The sequence below is a fragment of the Chrysemys picta genome, chromosome 17 (assembly GCF_011386835.1).
Source record: "Chrysemys picta bellii isolate R12L10 chromosome 17, ASM1138683v2, whole genome shotgun sequence".
Taxonomy (NCBI): Eukaryota; Metazoa; Chordata; order Testudines; family Emydidae; genus Chrysemys; species Chrysemys picta.
The window spans coordinates 13,706,946-13,728,528 of record NC_088807.1 but is presented as its reverse complement, the minus strand read 5'-3'; the positions used below and the strand labels follow the sequence as shown (position 1 = coordinate 13,728,528).

At 44.5% G+C, this 21,583-nt stretch overlaps 2 protein-coding genes across 3 annotated transcripts in view; both read left to right on the top strand.

Annotated features, from left to right (window-relative positions):
• Positions 1 to 21,583, top strand: part of LOC112060607 (butyrophilin-like protein 2) — a 137,811-nt gene that overhangs the window by 58,718 nt on the left and 57,510 nt on the right. The gene's annotated exons all lie outside the window — the stretch shown is intronic.
• Positions 3,010 to 21,583, top strand: part of LOC135976396 (rootletin-like) — a 30,363-nt gene continuing 11,789 nt past the window's right edge. The window contains exons 1-11 of the mRNA XM_065571807.1: positions 3,010 to 3,130; positions 4,989 to 5,009; positions 6,246 to 6,266; positions 6,854 to 6,874; positions 8,732 to 8,752; positions 9,618 to 9,638; positions 16,786 to 16,806; positions 17,389 to 17,409; positions 18,647 to 18,667; positions 20,540 to 20,560; positions 21,145 to 21,165. Of these exons, the coding sequence (XP_065427879.1) occupies positions 5,006 to 5,009; positions 6,246 to 6,266; positions 6,854 to 6,874; positions 8,732 to 8,752; positions 9,618 to 9,638; positions 16,786 to 16,806; positions 17,389 to 17,409; positions 18,647 to 18,667; positions 20,540 to 20,560; positions 21,145 to 21,165 (193 nt within the window). The 5' untranslated portion in view covers positions 3,010 to 3,130; positions 4,989 to 5,005. The remainder of the gene's footprint in view (positions 3,131 to 4,988; positions 5,010 to 6,245; positions 6,267 to 6,853; positions 6,875 to 8,731; positions 8,753 to 9,617; positions 9,639 to 16,785; positions 16,807 to 17,388; positions 17,410 to 18,646; positions 18,668 to 20,539; positions 20,561 to 21,144; positions 21,166 to 21,583) is intronic.

Sequence of the window (21,583 nt, the reverse complement as noted above, 5' to 3'; positions counted from 1 at the left end):
ATGCTAATCAACAAAGATTCACCCTTTTCAATTCATATGTCAATGGACATACACTGAACTGTTTTCTTCTCCTCCCCATTGTTTTTTTGCAGAAGAACTCCAGGAGGAAAAGGGTGAGTTTGCCTACTTTACTCAGTAGTTACAGTTGACTGACCAAGTTATAGTTGCGCTTAATGATTCCAACAATTTCAACTGCAGAAGAGATGCTATCATTGCATGCCCTGTTGATATGGGAAGTGGAGGTCTGTGTAGATTGCTCTGTAATCGTGGAATGTCATGAAGCTGAGAGCTCATTTTCCAAACAAAGTCAAAGAGGCAGGAGTTCAAGGGCAGTCAGGCATGTGAGAAAAAACATCCACATGCTAAAGGAACTGAATATATCCATTGAATGAAAAAGATCTGGATAGGGAGTGTGGCAGGACCGAATTGCGAGTTTTGTGCCTGACTTTGTAGTAACTGAGGCCATGGAGACACTCCACCTTGTGCCTCAGTGATGGAGGGAGAAGGTTCTTCCCCAAAGCGCTTCCCCCAAATTGGGAATCCACATCCTTTGCAGAGAACCCAGTGTATGCTCTTTGACAATCCCCCTGCAAAGCAAGTGCTGATAGTCACACAGGAATATTTGCTAGATTAGGAAATAGAACCTAGATATTCTGTCTTCCGGTCCTTTGTATTCACTACGAGAGCAAGGTGTTGGCAGAAACTTTGAAAGGGAATATGTTTATTTCAGGCAAAAAAATACTGTTTGGAATAAAAAAAGAATAGGAAAGATGCCAAAGCATCTCATTAGAGTTGCTATTTCCTCCATATTAAAAAGGAATATTCTGATTATTCACTGCAAAATGAAGGAAATATTGTTAAGGTTCGATACAGTTACGAAATAATATGGGGGCAGTGTATGCACAGGTGACAACTTTTGATTTCCATGTGGGTACTTGACCACCTCTCTGCCCCAGGCCCTGCCACTACTACAACACTTCCCTCCAGGCCCCACCCCTGCCCCACCTGTTCCCGCTCCCACTCTTTCTCTTCTGGCCCTGCTTCACTCCCTCTCCCAATAGTGTCCCGCCCTCAATCCAACTCTTCCTTCCTTGGCTCCTCCCCCCCCCAGCACCTCCTGCTCTGTGCAAAAGAGGTGATCAGTGGCGGAAAGGAGACGCTGTGGCAGCAGGGGAGGAGCTGATTGATGGTGCCTGCTGGTGAGTGCAATTTCTGTCTCAGAAAAACTGTCCCCCGTCACTGGAGCTCACACAAGCCCTACAGTAGGAATGTGTTCGCTAGGCCCCAAACCAGAGGGCATGGGGATGATCTTAATTAGGACTCTAGGGGTTATATTAGCTCAATTTGGCTCCGTTGCTGGAATACTGAGTGCAATTCCGGAGTCCCCAAGTGAAGAAGGAAGTTGTAAAACTGGAGAGGGTTCTCAGAAGAGCACCCGAATGATTAAAGGATTAGATAACGTGTTATAGTGATAGACACAAAGAGCTCAGTCTATTAAGCTCACCAAAGAAAAGGGGTGACTTGATTTCACTCTATACATATGAAGATAAAGAACATATATGTGATAATGCTATTGTTATCTAAAAATATTTTTTTTTCTTTTTTAGGAGACTTGGAAAAGAGAATGAGTAAGTCTGTTTTTTTTTTTTTTTTTTTGCGTGCTCTACTGCTGTGTGGGAGCCTTGTAAGATGAAAAGAAATATCATTGAGTTATTAGACCTCATCCCACTTTCCTGTTTTGACAGAGCAGGAACTGAGACATTGTTAAGATTCGATTGAGTTACGAAATAATGTGGGGTCAGTGTAGGCACAGGTGCCAACTTTTTTATTTCCTCATGGGTACTTGACCACCTGTCTGCCCTAGTGCCTGCCCCTACTATATCCCTTCCCTCAAGGCCCCACCGTTGCCCGCTCTAACTGTGCCTCTTTCTACCCTGTTCTCCACCCTCAAGAGTTCCCCACCGTCATTCCACCTCTTCCTTCCTCATCTCCTCCCCCACCAGTGCCTTCTGTCCTCTTCAGAAGAGCTGCTCAGTGTTGAGCTGGAGGCACTGTGGTGGAGGGGGAGGAGCTGATTGGTGGAGCCTGCCTGTGAGTGCAATTTCTGTCTCAGAAAAAGTGTACCCCTTTCTCTGGAGCTCACACAAGCCCTTCAGTAGGAGAGTGTTTGCTAGGCCTCAAACCAGAAGGCATAGGGATGATCTTAATTAGGACCTTTGGGGTTATATTAGCTTTGTATTTGGCTCTGTTGCTGGAATACTAAGTGCAGTTCCGGCGTCCCCAACTGAAGAAAGAAGTTGTCAAACTGAAGAGGGTTCATAGAAGAGTACCAGAATGATTAATGGCTTAGATAACATGTGTTATAGTGATAGAATGAAAGAACTCAATCTATTTAGCTCGCCAAAGAAAAGGGGTGACTTGATTACACTCTAGACGTATGTAGCTAGAGAACAGATGTGTGATAATGGGCTCTTTAGTCTAGCAAAATTCAATGGCTGGAAACTGAAACTAGGAAAGTCAGACTATAAATAAGGTATATATTTTACATGTGCTCTACTCCTCTTTTTGACAGAGCAGATTACTTGGCTAATTTTGTCAATAACGTTTATGAGCACTTGCTGGTTCTGAGCAGTGCTGCTCATACATTGGTGACATTTAAATAGACTTAACTACTACTTGGGGTTTATATTCTCCAAGAACCATAACACTCTTGCAGAGACACACTAAAAAAGACAATGAACACATTGAAAGGACTCTGCATTGAAATAAGAAAATGGAATTCAGCTCAGGATGTAAATGGTGTTACTGCTTCTTTCATGGCAGATCCCATATTAGCAGAGAAGCGTAGTTGTGTCAAATTCACCTTTTGCTAATTAGTTGTAGCCATGAAGCTTCTTCTTAAATTGATTAATGCAAGTATATAACTTCTCTATCTATTAGATAGCCAGCCAGGAATGTGGTTAGCCCACAGATTGAGTAACTAGCTCACTACCTATGGCCAATATTTATGCTAATCAACAAAGAAACGATCTGATTCACCCTCTTCAATTCATATGTCAATGGACATACACTGAACTGTTTTCTTCTCCTCCCCATTGTTCTTTTGCAGAAAAACTCCAGGAGGAAAACGGTGAGTTTGCCTACTTTACTCAGTACTTAAAATTGACTGACCAAACTATGTGTGCTATTATTGGTTGCAAGAATTTCAACTGCAGAAGGGACGCTATCATTCCATGCCCTGTGGATCGGGGAAGTGGAGGGTCTGTGCAGTTTGCTCTGGAATTGTTGTATGTCATCGAGCTGAGACCTAACTTTGCAAGAAAGTCAGAGGGGTCGACGTTCAAGGGCAGTCGGGTATGATAGGAAAAATATTCACGTGCTACAGGAACTGAACATATCCATTCAATCAAAAAGCTCTGGATGGGAACTGTGGCAGGACTGAGTTGCTAGTGCTGTGCTTAACCTTGTAGTAACTGAGGCCATGCAGACACTCCACCCTGTGCCTCAGGGATGGAGGGAGAATTGTCCTCCCCAAAGAGCTTCCTCCAAATTGGGAAACCACATCCTGTGCAGAGCACCCAGTGTAGGCTCTTTGACAATTTCCCTGCAAAGAAGGGCAAATATTGACACAGGAATGTGTGCTAGAGCAGGAAATAGAACCTAGATACTCTGTCTTCTGGTCCGGTGTATTCACTATGAGAGGAAGGTGTTGGCAGAAACTTTCCATGGGAATGTGTTTATTTCAGGTGGAAAAAAACTTGCTGGATGAAAAAGAGAAGAAAGAAGCAAACACATTTCAGTCGAGTCAAAAGTTTCTATTTCCTCTGAATTGAAAAGGAATATTCTGATTTTTCACTTCAAAAGGAAGGAGACATTGTTAAGTTTCGATTCAGTGACCCAATCATGTGGGGGTAGTGTAGGTACAGGCACCAACATTTTGATTTCCTTGGGGATGCTGCACAACCTTTCTGCCCCAGGCCCTACCTCTCCTAACGCCCTTCCCTTAAGGCCCCACCCTTGCCCGCTCTAACTCTGCCTCTCCCTGCCTTTTTCCCTCCTACCAACAGTGCCCCACCCTCGTTCCACCTCTTCCTTCCTCAGCTCCTCCCCCCGCCAGCCCCTTCTTCTCGGCAGAAGAGCTGATCTGTGGTTAGTAGGAGGCGCTGCGGTGGAGGGGGAGGAGATGATGGTGGGGCCTGCCTGTGAGTGCAATTTCTGTCTCAGAAAAAGTGTACCCCTTTCACTGGAGCTCACACAAGCCCTTCAGTAGGAAAGTGTTCGCTAGGCCCCAAACCAGAGGGCATGGGGATGATCTTAATTAGGATTCCAGGAGTTATATTAGCTCAGTATTTGGCTCTGTTGCTGGAATACTGAGTGCAGTTCCGGTGTCCCCAAGTGAAGAAAGAAGTTGTCAAACTGGAGTGGGTTCTCAGAAGAGCACCCGAATGAGTAAAGGATTAGACAACGTTTTATAGTGATAGACTCAAAGAGCTCAGTCTATTAAGCTCACCAAAGAAAAGGGGTGACTTGATTTCACTCTATACATATGAAGATAGAGAACATATATGTGATAATGGGCTCTTAACTCTAGCGGAGAATGGTCTAGCAAAATCCAATGGCTGGAAACTGAAACTAGGAAAGTCAGACTAGACAAAATATATACATTTTTAAGAGTGAGGGTGATTAGCAATTGTTGCCATTTACAAGGGGTTGTGGTGCATCCTCCATCACTGTCATTTTTTTCTAAAGGTACTGCTCTACTGCAAACATGAATTGTTTGGTGGAAGTTCTTTGGACCATGTTATAGACGATGAGAGTGCTTCCTTCCAGCCTCAGACACCATGATTTTTATTGTGTCACTTGCTCCCTCTCAGCTATTCTCCAATAAATACAGCTTTTGATATTTTAACTATTAGTTATCTGTCTTCTTGGCCAAATTATTACAAAAGGTGCTATTTTTATGTTAAAATGTTTTGTTTCTTTTTTAGGAGACTTGGAAAAGAGAATGAGTAAGTCTGTTGCTTTTTTTTTTTCCCCCGCGTGCTCTACTGCTGTGTGGGAGCCTTGTAAGATGAAAAGAAATATCATTGAGTTATTAGACCTCATCCCACTTTCCTGTTTTGACAGAGCAGGAACTGAGACATTGTTAAGATTCGATTGAGTTACGAAATAATGTGGGGTCAGTGTAGGCACAGGTGCCAACTTTTTTATTTCCTCATGGGTACTTGACCACATGTCTGCCCTAGTGCCTGCCCCTACTATATCCCTTCCCTCAAGGCCCCACCGTTGCCCGCTCTAACTGTGCCTCTTTCTACCCTGTTCTCCACCCTCAAGAGTTCCCCACCGTCATTCCACCTCTTCCTTCCTCATCTCCTCCCCCACCAGTGCCTTCTGTCCTCTTCAGAAGAGCTGCTCAGTGTTGAGCTGGAGGCACTGTGGTGGAGGGGGAGGAGCTGATTGGTGGAGCCTGCCTGTGACTGCAAGTTTTGTCTCAGAAAAAGTGTCCCCCTCCCACTGGAGCTCACACAAGCCCTTCAGTAGGAGAGTGTTTGCTAGGCCTCAAACCAGAAGGCATAGGGATGATCTTAATTAGGACCTTTGGGGTTATATTAGCTTTGTATTTGGCTCTGTTGCTGGAATACTAAGTGCAGTTCCGGCGTCCCCAACTGAAGAAAGAAGTTGTCAAACTGAAGAGGGTTCATAGAAGAGTACCAGAATGATTAATGGCTTAGATAACATGTGTTATAGTGATAGAATGAAAGAACTCAATCTATTTAGCTCGCCAAAGAAAAGGGGTGACTTGATTACACTCTAGACGTATGTAGCTAGAGAACAGATGTGTGATAATGGGCTCTTTAGTCTAGCAAAATCCAATGGCTGGAAACTGAAACTAGGAAAGTCAGACTATAAATAAGGTATACTTTTTAAGAGTGAGGATGATTAGCCTTTCTAACAATTTTCAGAGGGTTTTGGTGGATCCTCCATAACTGGACATTTTTTCTAAAGGTACTGCTGTAATGCAAACATGAATTGTTTGGGGGACATTCTCTGGCCCATGTTATAGATGATGAGAGTGTTTCCTTCCGGCCTTAGACAGTATGATGTTCATCCTTTCACTTGCTCCCTCACAGCTATTCTTCAATAAATACAGCTTTTGATATTTTAACTATTAGTTACCTTTGTTCTTGGCCATATATTACCAAAGGTGCTATTCTTATCTTTAAATATATTTTTTTCTTTTTTAGGGGAAATGGAAAAGACAACAAGTAAGTCTGTGGCCTTTTTCTTCCATGTGCCCTACTCCTCTTTTTGACAGAGCAGATTACTTGGCTAATTTTGTCAATAACGTTTATGAGCACTTGCTGGTTCTGAGCAGTGCTGCTCACACATTGTTGACATTTAAATAGACTTAACTACTACTTGGGGTTTATAGTCTCCAAGAACCATAACACTCTTGCAGAGACACACTAAAAAAGACAATGAACACATTGAAAGGACTCTGCATTGAAATAAGAAAATGGAATTCAGCTCAGGATGTAAATGGCATTACTGCTTCTTTCATGGCAGATCCCATATTAGCAGAGAAGCGTAGTTGTGTCAAATTCACCTTTTGCTAATTAGTTGTAGCCATGAAGCTTCTTCTTAAATTGATTAATGCAAGTATATAACTTCTCTATCTATTAGATAGCCAGCCAGGAATGTGGTTAGCCCACAGATTGAGTAACTAGCTCACTACCTATGGCCAATATTTATGCTAATCAACAAAGAAACGATCTGATTCACCCTCTTCAATTCATATGTCAATGGACATACACTGAACTGTTTTCTTCTCCTCCCCATTGTTCTTTTGCAGAAAAACTCCAGGAGGAAAACGGTGAGTTTGCCTACTTTACTCAGTACTTAAAATTGACTGACCAAACTATGTGTGCTATTATTGGTTGCAAGAATTTCAACTGCAGAAGGGACGCTATCATTCCATGCCCTGTGGATCGGGGAAGTGGAGGGTCTGTGCAGTTTGCTCTGGAATTGTGGTATGTCATCGAGCTGAGACCTAACTTTGCAAGAAAGTCAGAGGGGTCGACGTTCAAGGGCAGTCGGGTATGATAGGAAAAACATCCACGCACTAGAGGAACTGTACATATCCATTGAATGAAAAAGCTCTGGATGGGGAATGTGGCAGGACTGAGTTGCTAGTGCTGTGCTTAACCTTGTAGTAACTGAGGCCATGCAGACACTCCACCCTGTGCCTCAGGGATGGAGAGAGAATTGTCCTCCCCAAAGAGCTTCCTCCAAACTGGGAAACCACATCCTGTGCAGAGCACCCAGTGTAGGCTCTTTGACAATTTCCCTGCAAAGAAGGGCGAATATTGACACAGGAATGTGTGCTAGAGTAGGAAATAGAACCTAGATACTCTGTCTTCTGGTCCGGTGTATTCACTATGAGAGGAAGGTGTTGGCAGAAACTGTCCATGGGAATGTGTTTATTTCAGGTGGAAAAAAACTTGCTGGATGAAAAAGAGAAGAAAGAAGCAAACACATTTCAGTCGAGTCAAAAGTTTCTATTTCCTCTGAATTGAAAAGGAATATTCTGATTTTTCACTTCAAAAGGAAGGAGACATTGTTAAGTTTCGATTCAGTGACCCAATCATGTGGGGGTAGTGTAGGTACAGGCACCAACGTTTTGATTTCCTTGGGGATGCTGGAGAACCTTTCTGCCCCAGGCCCTACCTCTCCTAACGCCCTTCCCTTAAGGCCCCACCCTTGCCCGCTCTAACTCTGCCTCTTCCTGCCTTGTTCCCTCCTACCAACAGTGCCCCACCCTCATTCCACCTCTTCCTTCCTCAGCTCCTCCCCCCGCCAGCCCCTTCTGCTCGGCAGAAGAGCTGATCTGTGGTTAGTAGGAGGCGCTGCAGTGGAGGGGGAGGAGCTGATGGTGGGGCCTGCCTGTGAGTGCAATTTCTGTCTCAGAAAAAGTGTACCCCTTTCACTGGAGCTCACACAAGCCCTTCAGTAGGAAAGTGTTCGCTAGGCCCCAAACCAGAGGGCATGGGGATGATCTTAATTAGGATTCCAGGGTTATATTAGCTCAGTATTTGGCTCTGTTGCTGGAATACTGAGTGCAGTTCCGGTGTCCCCAAGTGAAGAAAGAAGTTGTCAAACTGGAGTGGGTTCTCAGAAGAGCACCCGAATGAGTAAAGGATTAGACAACGTTTTATAGTGATAGACTCAAAGAGCTCAGTCTATTAAGCTCACCAAAGAAAAGGGGTGACTTGATTTCACTCTATACATATGAAGATAGAGAACATATATGTGATAATGGGCTCTTAACTCTATTGGAGAATGGTCTAGCAAAATCCAATGGCTGGAAACTGAAACTAGGAAAGTCAGGCTAGACAAAATATATACATTTTTAAGAGTGAGGGTGATTAGCAATTGTTGCCATTTACAAAGGGTTGTGGTGCATCCTCCATCACTGTAATTTTTTTCTAAAGGTACTGCTCTACTGCAAACATGAATTGTTTGGGGGAAGTTCTTTGGACCATGTTATAGACGATGAGAGTGCTTCTTTCCAGCCTCAGACACCATGATTTTTATTGTGTCACTTGCTCCCTCTCAGCTATTCTCCAATAAATACAGCTTTTGATATTTTAACTATTAGTTATCTGTCTTCTTGGCCAAATTATTACAAAAGGTGCTATTTTTATGTTAAAATGTTTTGTTTCTTTTTTAGGAGACTTGGAAAAGAGAATGAGTAAGTCTGTTGCTTTTTTTTTTTCCCGCGTGCTCTACTGCTGTGTGGGAGCCTTGTAAGATGAAAAGAAATATCATTGAGTTATTAGACCTCATCCCACTTTCCTGTTTTGACAGAGCAGGAACTGAGACATTGTTAAGATTCGATTGAGTTACGAAATAATGTGGGGTCAGTGTAGGCACAGGTGCCAACTTTTTTATTTCCTCACGGGTACTTGACCACCTGTCTGCCCTAGTGCCTGCCCCTACTATATCCCTTCCCTCAAGGCCCCACCGTTGCCCGCTCTAACTGTGCCTCTTTCTACCCTGTTCTCCACCCTCAAGAGTTCCCCACCCTCATTCCACCTCTTCCTTCCTCATCTCCTCCCCCACCAGTGCCTTCTGTCCTCTTCAGAAGAGCTGCTCAGTGTTGAGCTGGAGGCACTGTGGTGGAGGGGGAGGAGCTGATTGGTGGAGCCTGCCTGTGACTGCAAGTTTTGTCTCAGAAAAAGTGTCCCCCTCCCACTGGAGCTCACACAAGCCCTTCAGTAGGAGAGTGTTTGCTAGGCCTCAAACCAGAAGGCATAGGGATGATCTTAATTAGGACCTTTGGGGTTATATTAGCTTTGTATTTGGCTCTGTTGCTGGAATACTAAGTGCAGTTCCGGCGTCCCCAACTGAAGAAAGAAGTTGTCAAACTGAAGAGGGTTCATAGAAGAGTACCAGAATGATTAATGGCTTAGATAACATGTGTTATAGTGATAGATTGAAAGAACTCAATCTATTTAGCCCGCTTTTGATATTTTAACTATTAGTTACCTTTGTTCTTGGCCATATATTACCAAAGGTGCTATTGTTATCGTTAAATATCTTTTTTTCTTATTTAGGAGTAATGGAAAAGACAACAAGTAAGTCTGTGGCCTTTTTCTTCCATGTGCCCTACTCCTCTTTTTGACAGAGGAGATTACTTGGCTAATTTTGTCAATAACGTTTATGAGCACTTGCTGGTTCTGAGCAGTGCTGCTCATACTTTGTTGAAATTGAAATAGACTCACCCACTACTTGTTTGTATACTCCAAGATCCATAACACTCTTGCAGAGACACTTTACGAAAGGCAATGTACACATTGAAAGGACGCTGCATTGAAATAAGCAAATGGAATACAGCACATGATGTAGATGATGTTACTGCTCCTTTCATAGCAGAACGCATATTAGCAGAGGAGCGTAGAGTTTCATATTCACCTTTTGCAAATTACTTCTGACCATGAAGCTTCCTCTTAAATTGATTAAAGCAAGAATATAATCTCCTCTATCTACTTCGTAGTAGGATAGGAATGGGGCTAGCCCACGGATTGAACAGCTAGTTCACCAGCACTTTGCAAAAAAATCAGAGGGGCAGGGATTCAAGGGCAGTCAGGCATGTGAGAAAAAACATCCACTTGCTACAGGAACTGAATATATCCATTTGAATGAAAAGGATCTGGATAGGGAGTGTGGCAGGACCGAATTGCGAGTTTTGTGCCTGATTTGTAGTAACTGAGGCCATGGAGACACAACACCCTGTGCCTCAGGGATGGAGGAAGAAGTGTCTACCCCAAAGAGCTTCCCCCAAATTGGGAACCCACATCCTTTGCAGAGCACCCAGTGTATGCTCTTTGACAATCCCCCTGCAAAGCAAGTGCTGATAGTCACACAGAAATATTTGCTAGATTAGGAAATAGAACCTAGATATTCTGTCTTCCGGTCCCATGTATTCACTATGAGAGCAAGGTGTTGGCAGAAACTTTCCAAGGGAATATGTTTATTTCAGGCGAAAAAATACTCTTTGGAATAAAAAAAGAATAGGAAAGATGCAAAAGCATCTCATTAGAGTCAAAAGTGTCTATTTCCTCCATATTAAAAAGGAATATTCTGATTTCTCACTGCAAGATGAAGGAGATATTGTTAAGGTTCGATTCGGTTATGAAATAATATGGGGGCAGTGTATGCACAGGTGCCAACTTTTTGATTTCCATGTGGGTACTTGACCACCTCTCAGCCCCAGGCCCTGCCCCTACTACACCCCTTCCCTCAAGGCCCCACCCCTGCTCCACCTGTTCCCGGTCCCACTCTTTCTCTTCTGGACCTGCTTCACTCCCTCTCCCAACAGTGCCCCGCCCTCAATCCACCTCTTCCTTCCTTCGCTCCTCCTCCCCAGCACCTCCTGCCCTCTGCAGAAGAGGTGATCAGTGGCGGGAAGGAGACGCTGTGGTGGAGGGTGAGGAGATGATTGATGGTGTCTGCTGGTGAGTGCAATTTCTGTCTCAGAAAAACTGTCCCCCGTTCACTGGCGCTCACACAAGCACTTCAGTGGGAAAGTGTTCGCTAGGCCCTAAACCAGAGGGCATGGGTATGATGTGAATTAGGACTCTTGGGATTATATTAGCTCAATATTTGGCTCTGTTGCTGGAATATTGAGTCCAGTTCCAGTGTCCCCAAATGAAGAAGGAAGTTGTGAAACTGGAGAGGGTTCATAGAAGAGCACCAAAATAATTAATGGAATAGATAGCATGTGTTATAGTGATAGACTCAAAGAGCTCAATTTATTTAGCTCACCAAAGGAAAGGGGTGACTTGATTACACTCTAGACATATGTAGCTAGAGAACATATATGTGATAATGGGCTCTTTAGTCTAGCAAAATCCAGGCCTGGTCTACACTACGAGTTTAGGTCGACTTTAGCAGGGTTAAATCGAATTAAGCCTGGACACGTCCACTCAATGAAGCCCTTTCTTTCGACTTAAAGGACCCTTTAAACCGGTTTCTTTACTCCACCTCCGACAAGGGGATTAGCGCTAAAATCGGCCTTTGCGGGTCGGATTTGGGGTAGTGTGTATGGATTTTGACACTTTTGGCCTTCGGGAGCTATTCCACAGTGCTTCATTGTGACCGCTCTGGACATCACTCTCAACTCAGATGCACTGACCAGGTAGACAGGAAAAGCCCCGCGAACTTTTGAATTTCATTTCCTGTTTGCCCAGTGTGGAGAGCACAGGTGACCACGCAGAGCTCATCAGCCCAGGTAACCATGATGGAGTCCCAGGATCGCAAAAGAGCTCCAGCATAGACAAAACGGGAGGTACTGGATCTGCTCACCATATGAGGAGACGAAACAGTGCTAGCTGAACTCCGTAGCAGTAAACAAAATGGCAAAATATTAGAAAAAGTCTCAAAAGCAATGAAGGACAGAGGCCATAACAGGGACGCACAGCAGTGCCACGTGAAAATTAAGGAGCTAAGGCAAGCCTACCACAAAGCCAGAGAGCAAATGAAGGTCTGGGGCAGAGCCGCAAACATGCCCCTTATACGCGGAGCTGCATGCCATTCTAGTGGGTGCAGCCACCACTACCCCAACCGTGTGCTTTGACTCCATCAATGGAGAAACACGCAACAGGGAAGCGGGTTTGGGGTACGAGGAAGATGATTATGATGATGAAGATAATGAAGATAGCTCACAGCAAGGAAGCGGAGAAACCGGTTTCCCCAACAGCCAGAATATGTTTATCACCCTGGACCCGGAACCAGTAACCCCCAAACTCACCCAAGGCATGCTCCCAGACCCTGAGGGCACACAAGCTACCTCTGGTGAGTGTACCTTTGTAAATATTACACATGGTTTAAAAGCAAGCGTGTTTAATGATTAATTTGCCCTGGCAATCGCGGCCAGTACAGCTACTGGAAAAGTCTGTTAACATGTATGGGGATGGAGCAGAAATCCTCCAGGGACATCTCCAGAAAGCTCTCCTTCATGTGCTCCCAAGGCCTTTGCAAAAGTTTTCTGGGGAGGGCTGCCTTATCCCATCCGCCATGGTAGCACACTTTACCACGCCAGACCAGTAGCACATAGTCTGGAATCATTGCATAACAAAGCATGGCAGCGTATGGTCCTGGTGTTTGCTGGCATGCAGATAACATCCATTCCTTATCTCTCTTCGTTATCCTCAAGAGAGTGATATCATTCATGGTCACCTGGTTGAAATGGGATGATTTTATTAAGGGGGCATTCAGCGGTGCCCGTTCCTTCTCGGCTGAACAGAAATGTTCCCCGCTGTTAGCCACGTGCTGGGGGGGGGAGGGGTGAAAGGATTATCCCAGATAATTGGATGTGTGTGTGCGGGGGGGAGTAGTTGGGTTTGTGCTGCATGTTAACCCGGAAACCGCAGCCCCTCCTTTTACATTGCAAACCCATTTTAAATGGCCAACCCAATGGGTCCTTGGTATGGGAAATGAGGGCAATACTGTTTGAAACCATTCCCACATGTTATGAAGGTTAAAAAAGCCAAAAGACTGTGGCTTACCATGGCTGCCTGCAAGCCGAATTTTGTTGCGTGGCACCGCGTGAGTGATCTCTCACACCAAACCGGCAGGCCCTCAATATAAAAAGAAAAATGCGACCTTGTAAAGAAAGCACGTGCTGTGTAATGTGAACAGCAAAATTTAACGTGAAAGAGTGTACCCATTGTTCTCTAAAATGTGTCTTTTTTAACCACCTCTCCCTTCTCCTCCACCAGCTGCAAATGTTTCTCCTTCGCAGAGGCTAGCAAAGATTAGAAGGAGAAAATGGCGGACTCGTGATGATATGTTCACGGAGCTCCAGATGTCCTCCCATGCTGAAAGATCACAGCAGAATGCGTGGAGGCAGTCAATGTCAGATTACAGAAAAGCACAATTTGAACGAGAGCAGAGTTGGCAGGATGAATCGCGGGCTGAACAGAGCAATTGGCAGGCTGAAGATGATAGATGGCGTCAGCTTGCAGACAGAAGGCAAGAGTCGATGCTCCGGCTGCTGGAGCATCAAACAGATATGCTCCAGTGTATGGTTGAGCTGCAGGAAAGGCAGCAGGAGCAGAGACGGCTGCTACAGCCCCTGTGTAACCAACAGCCCTCCTCCCCAAATCCCATTGCCTCCTCACCCAGACGCCCAAGAATACGGTAGGGGGGCCTCCGGCCACCCAGTCACTCCACCCCAGATGATTGCCCGAGCATCGGAAGGCTGACCTTCAATAAGTGTTAAAGTTTTAAAGTTTTAAACTGCAGTGTGTCCTTTTCCTTCCCTCCTCCCTCACCCTTCCCGGGCTACCTTGGCAATTATCCCCCTAGTTGTGTGATGAATTAATAAAGAATGCATGAATGAGAAGTAACGATTACTTTATTGCCTCTGCAAGTGATGATTCAAGGGGGGAGGAGAGGGTGGAGTGGTTGGTTTACAGGGAAGTAGAGTGAACCGGGGGGCGGTGGTGGCGGAGGGTTCATCAAGGAGAAACAAACAGCAGTTTCACACCGTAGCTTAGCCAGTCACAAAACTGGTTTTCAAAGCTTCTCTGATGTGCACCGCTCACTGCTGTACTCTTCTAACCGCCCTGGTGTCTGGCTGTGTGTAATCAGCAGCCAGGCGATTTGCCTCAACCTCCCACTCCGCCATAAATGTCTCCCGCTTACTCTCACAGATATTGTGGAGTGCACAGCAAGCAGCAATAACAATGGGGATATTGGTTTCGCTGAGGTCTATCTGAGTCAGTAAGCTGCACCAGCGTGCTTTTAAATGTCCAAATGCACATTCTACCACCATTCGGCACTTGCTCAGCCTGTAGTTGAACAGGTCCTGAGTACTGTCCAGGCTGCCTGTGTACGGCTTCATGATCCATAGCATTAAGGGGTAGGTTGGGTCCCCAAGGATCACAATAGGCATTTCAACATCCCCAACGGTTATTTTCTGATCCGGGAAGAAAGTCCCTTTCTCCAGCTTTCAAAACAGAGCAGAGTGCCTGAAGACGCAAGCATCATGTACCTTTCCCCGCCATCCCACATTGATGTTGGTGAAACGTCCCTTGTAATCCACCAGGGCTTGCAGCACCATTAAAAAGTACCCCTTGCGGTTTATGTACTCAGTGATGTGGTGCTCCGGTGCCAAGATAGGGATATGGGTTCCGTCTATCGCCCCACCACAGTTTGGGAATCCCATTGCAGCAAAGCCATCCACTATGACCTGCACGTTTCCCAGAGTCACTACCCTTGATATCATCAGGTCTTTGATTGCCCTGGCAACTTGGATCACAGCAGCCCCCACAGTAGTTTTGCCCACTCCAAATTGATTCCAGACTGACCGGTAGCCGTCTGGCGTTGCAAGCTTCCACAGGGCTATCGTCACTCGCTTCTCAACTGTGAGGGCTGCTCTCATCCTGGTATTCTGGCGCTTCAGGGCAGGGGAAAGCAAGTCACAAAGTTCCATGAAAGTGTCCTTACGCATGCGAAAGCTTCGCAGCCACTGGGAATCGTCCCACACCTGCAACACGATGCAGTGTCACCAGTCTGTGCTTGTTTCCCGGACCCAGAATCGGCATTCCACGGCATGAACCTGCCCAGTAACACCATGATTTGCACATTGCTGTGGCCCATACCTTGTGTGAGAGCTATGTCCATGTCAATTTCCTCATCACTCTCATCGCTGCGCTGCAATCGCCTCCTCGGCTGGTCCTGGATTTGCTTTGGCATGTCCTGGCTCTGCATATACTCCAGGACAATGCGCATGGTGTTCATAGTGCTCATAATTGCCACGGTGATCTGAGCAGTCTCCACGATCCCAGTGCTATGGCGTCTGGTCTGAAAAAAGGCGCGAAACTGATGGAGGGAGGGATGGGCGAGTGACGACATGGCGTACAGGTACAGGGAATTAAAATAACCAAAGGTTGCTGTGCATCAGGGAGAAACACAAACAACTGTCACATAGAATGGCCCCCCCACCAAGATTGAACTTAAAACCCTGGGTTTAGCAGGCCGTTGATTTCACGGAGGGAGGGGGAAGCAAATGAATATATCTATTTTTTACATCTTAAGCTGGTAACAGACGGTGCAGCATGACTGATAGCCCTTGGCATCTTCTGGGTGCTTGGCAGAAGATACTGTACTACGACTGCTAGCCCTCATCGTCAAGACGGTTCAATAGGACTGCCGGCAGGACTGAGTCTCCAGGAGACAAAACATGTCTGCCCAGGTGCCTCTGATTGAACTGGAATACGACGATGACAGATACCAGTCGTAATACACCATCTACTGCCAAAAGGCAAGGGGCTGTTGCTGTGTAGCAATGCAGCCCCACGTCTGCCAGCACCCAGATAGCCAATGACAGCTACCAGTCATACTGCACCGTCTACTGCCAAAAGGCAATTAGCTGCTGCTATGTAGCAATGCAGTACCACGTCTGCCGGCACCTAGATGACATATGGTGACGGTGAGCTGAGCTCAGCTCAGCGGGCTCCATGCTTGCCGTGGTATGTTTTCTGCACAGGTGTCCCAGGAAAAAGGCGAGAATCGATTGTCTGCCATTGCTCTGACAGAGGGGGAGGGGCCTGACAACATGTCCCCAGAACCCCCCGCGACACTGTTTTGCATCATCAGGCATTGGGATCTCAACCAAGAATTCCAATGGGCAGCGGAGACTCTGGGAACTGTGGGATAGCTACCCACAGTGCAATTCTCCGGAATTCGATGCTCGCCTCAGTACTGTGGACGTGGTCCGCCGACTTCATGCACTTAGTGCATTTTATGTGGGGACACACACAATCGACTGTATAAAACCGATATCTATAAAACCGGCTTCTATAAATTCGACCTAATTTCGTAGTGTAGACATACCCCCAATGGCTGGAAACTGAAACTAGGAAAGTCAGACTAGAAATAAGGTATAAATTTTTAAAGAGTTAGGGTGATTAGCCTTTCTAACAATTTACAGGGTGTTGTGGTGCATCCTCCATCACTGGACATTTTTTCTAAAGGTACTGCTCTAATGCAAACATGAATTGTTTGTGGGACTTTCTCTGGCCCGTGTTAGAGATGATGAGAGTGTTTCCTTCTGGCCTTAAAAAGTATGATGTTAATCTTGTCACCTGCTCCTTCACAGCTATTCTTCAATAAATACAGCTTTTGATATTTTAACTATTACTTACCTTTGTTCTTGGCCATATTCTTACAAAAGGTGCTATTGTTATCTTTAAATATTTTTGTTTTCTTTTTTAGGAGAATTGATAAATGCAATAAGTAAGTCTGTGACCCTTTTCTTCCATGTGTCCTACTCCTCTTTTTGATAGAGCAGATTACTTGGCTAATTTTGTCAATAACTTATATGAGCACTTGCTGGTTCTGAGCAGTGCTGCTCATACATTGATGAAATTTAAATACACTCACCCACTACTTGTTTGTATTCTCCAAGAACCATAAAACTCTTGCGGAGACACATTAAAAAAGCAATGTAAACATAGAAAGGACTCTGCATTGAAATAAGCAAATGGAATACAGCTCCTCATGTAAATGGTGTTCCTGCTCCTTTCGTAGTAGAACCCATATTAGCAGAGGAGACTAGTGTTCCATATTCACCTTTTGCAAATTACTTGTTGCCATGAAGCTTCTTCTTAAATTGATTAAAGCAAGAATATACTATCCTCTATCTACTACGTAGTGGGATAGGAATGGGGCTAGCCCACGGCTTGAATAGCTTGTTCATTACCCCTGGCCAATATTTATGCTAATCAACAAAGATTCACCCTTTTCAATTCATAAGTCAATGGAAATACACTGAACTGTTCTCTTCTCCTCCCCATTTTTTTTTTTTTTTTTTTGCAGAAGAACTCCAGGAGGAAAAGGGTGAGTTTGCCTACTTTACTCAATAGTTACAGTTGACTGACCAAACTATTGGTTACAACAATTTCAGCTACAGAAGGGATTCTATCATTGCATGCCCTGTGGATATGGGAAGTGGAGGGTCTGTGTAGATTACTCTGGAATCGTGGAATGTCATGAAGCGGAGAGCTCATTTTCCAAAGAAAGTCAGAGAGGAAGGAGTTCAAGGGCAGTCTTGTATGATAGGAAAAACATACACCTGCTACTGGAACTGAACATATCAATCAATGAAGAACCTCTGGCTGGGGAGTTTGGCAGGACCAAGTTGCTAGTGCTGTGCCTGACCTTGTGGTAACTGAGGCCATTCAGACACTCCACCCTGTGCCTCACAGATGGAGAGAGAATTGTCCTCCCCAAAGAGCTTCCCTCAAACTGGGAATCCACATCCTATAGAGAGCACCCAGTGTAGGCTCCTTGAAAATTTCCCTGCAAAGGAAGTCATAATATTGACCCAGGAATTTGTGCTAGAGCAGGAAAGAGAACGTAGATACTCTGTCTTCTGATCCGGTGTATTCACTATGAAAGGAAGGTGTTGGCAGAAACTTTCCATTGGAATGGGTCTATTTCAGGTGGGAAAAAAATGTTTTGGATGAAAAAAAAGAACAAGAAAGAAGCAAAAGCATCTCAGTAGAGTCAAAAGTTCCCATTTCCTCCTATTTTTGATACAGCAGATTACTTGGCTAATCTTCTCAATAATGTATATGAGTACTTGTTGGTTCTGAGCAGTGCTGCTCATACATGTTGAAATTTAAATAGATTCTCCCACTACTTTTTTGTATTCTCCAAGAACCATAACGTTCTTGCAGAGACACTTTACGAAAGGCAATCTACACATTGAAAGGACTATGCCTTGAAATAAGCAAATGGAATACAAATAAGCAAATGTAAATGGTGTTACTCCTCCTGTCATAGAAGAACCCATATTAGCAGAGGAGCGTAGTATTTCATATTCACCTTTTGGTAATTACTTGTGGCCATGAAGCTTCTTCTTAAATTTATTAAAGCAAGAATATAATCGCCTCTATCTACTACATAGTGTGATAGGAATGAGGCTAGCCCACAGATTGAAGAGCTAGTTCACTATCCACAGCCAATATTTATGCTAATCAAGAAAGAAAGGATGTCATTCACACTCTTCAATTCATAAGTCAATGGACATACACTGAACTGTTTTCTTCTCCTCCCCATTGTTCTTTTGCAGAGGAACCCCATGAGCAAATGGGTGAGTTTTTCCTATTTTCATGAACAGTTACAGTCAACTAACCAAACTTTGTGTGCCCTCTATTGGTTGCAAAAACTTCAATGGCAGTAGAGACACTATTATTGCATGCCCCGTGGATCTGGCAAGTGGGGTCTGTGTAGATTTTTATTGAATCATGGTATGTCATCGAGCTGAGACCTCACCAGCACATTGTGAAAGAAGTCAGAGGGGCAGAGGTTCAAGGGCAGTTGGTCATGAGAGAGAAAACAGCCACGTGCTACAGGAACTGAAAATATCCATTGAATGAAAAAGATCTGGATAGGGAGTGTGGCAGTACCGAGTTGCCAGTACTGTACCTCACCTTCTAGTAGCTAAGGCCATGTGGACACTTCACCCTGTGCCTCAGGGAGGGAGAATTGTCCTCTCCAAAGAGCTTCCCCTAAACTGGGAAACAACATCCTGTGCAGAGCACCCAGTGCAGGCTCTTTGACAATTTCCCTGCAAAGGAGGTGCTAATATTAACACAGGAATATGTGCTAGAGCAGGAAATGGAATATAGATACTCTGTCTTCTGGTCTGGTGTATTCACTATGAGAGGAAGGTGTTGGCAGAAACTTACCATGGGAATGTGTCTATTTTAGGTGAAAAAAAAAATGTTTTTGATGAAATAAGAACAAGAAAGAAGCAAAAGAATCTCAGTAGAGTGAAAAGTTTATATTTAATCCGAGTTGAAATTGAATATTCTGATTTTTCACTTCAAAATGAAGGAGACATTGTTAAGTTTCATTTCAGTTACCCAATCATGGGGGTTAGTGTAGGCAGAGACACCAGCTTTTCGATTTCCTCATGAGCGCTTCACAACCTCTCTGCCCCAGGTCCTGCCTTTCCTAACACGCTTCCCTTAAGGCCCGACCCTTGCCCGCTCTCACTCGGCCTCTTCTTGCCCTATTCCCCCCATCCCAAGGGTGCCCCACCCTCGTTCCACCTCTTCCTTCCTCAGCACATCACCACCCTGATGCCCCCCCCCATTTCCTTCTGCACTCTCCAGTAAATCTCATCAGTGGTGGGCCGGAGGCACTGCGGTGGAGGGGGAGGAGCTTATTGGTGGAGCCCGCCTGTGAGTGCAAGTTCTGTCTCAGAAAAAGGTTCCACTTTCAATGGAGCTCACACAAGCCCTTCAATAGGAAAGTGTTCACTAGGTCCCAAACCAGAAGGCATGGGGATGATGTTAATTATGACTATAGGGGTTATATTAGCTCAGTATTTGGCTCTCTTTCTCGAATACTGAGTGCAGTTCCTTTCACCCCAACTGAGGAAAGAAGTTGTCAAACTGGAGAGGATTCATAAAAGAGTGCCAGAATGATTTAAGGATTAGATAACATGTTTTATAGTGATAGACTCAAAGAGCTCAATATATTTAGCTCCCTTATGAAAAGGGGTGACTTGATTACACTCTAGACCTATGTAGACAGAGAACATATATGTGATAATGCGGTCTTTAACCTACCAGAGAATGGTCAAGCAAAATCCAATGGCTGGAAAGTGAAACTTCGAAAGTCAGACTAGAAATAAATTTTTAAGCGTGCGGTTGATTAGCCTTTCTAATAATTTAAAGGTTGTTGTGGTGGATCCTCCATCACTGGACATTTTTTCACAAGGTACTACTCTAATGCAAACATGAATCATTTGGGGGAAGTTCTCTGGACAATGTTATAAAAGATGAGAGTGCTTCCTTCCAGCGTTAGACACCATGATGTTCATTGTGTCACTTCGTCACAGCTGTTCTCCAATAAATAGAGCTTTTCATATTTTAACTATTATTTACCTTTATTCTTGGCCATATTATTGCAAAAGGTGCTACTGTTATCTTTAAATATTTTTTTTCTTTTTTAGGAGAATTCAAAAAGACAATAAGTAAGTCTGTGGCCTTGTTCTTCCGTGTACTCTACTCCTGTTTTTGATAGAGCAGATTACTTGGCTAATTTTGTCAATAACTTATATGAGCACTTGCTGGTTCTGTGCAGTGCTGCTCATACATTGTTAACATTTAAATAGACTCACCCACTACTTGTTTGTATTCTCTAAGAACCATAACACTCTTGCAGAGACACATTACGAAAGGCAATGTACACATTGAAAAGACTCTGCACTGAAAGAAGCAAATGGAATGCCGCACATGATGTAAATGGTGTTACTGCTCCTTTCATAGCAGATCCCATATTAGCAGAGGAGCGTAGTGATTCATATTCACCTTTTGCTAATTGCTTGTGGGCATGAAGCTTCTTCTTATATGTATTAATGCAAGAATATACTCTCCTCTATCCACTACATAGCAGGCCAGGAATGGGGCTAGCCCATGAATTGAATAGCTAGCTCACTACCTGTGGCCAATATTTATGCTAATCAAGAAAGGAAGGATCTCATTCACCCTCTTCAATTCATAAGTCAATGGACATACACTGAACTGTTTTCTCCTCCTCCCCATTGTTCTTTTGCAGAGGAACCCTATGAACAAATGGGTGAGTTTGCCTATTTTAATAAATACTTACAGTCAACTAACTAAACTTTGTATGCCCTGTATTGGATGCAACAACTTCACCAGCATTAGGGACACTCTCATTGCGTGCCCGATGAACCTGGAAAGTGGGGGGTCTGTTTAGATTACTATTGAATTGTGGTATGTCATCAAGCTGAGACCTCACCAGCACTTTCCAAAGAAAGTCAACGAGACAGGGGTTCAAGGGCAGTCGGGCATGTGAGAAAAAACAGCCACGTGCTACAGGAACTGAACAATATCCATTGAATGAAAAAGATCTGGATTGAGAGTGTAGAAGGACCGAATTGCCAGTGCTGTGCCTGACATTGTTGTAACTGAGGCCATGCAGACACTCCACCCTATGCCTCAGGGATGGAGGGAGAACTGTCCTCTCCAAAGAG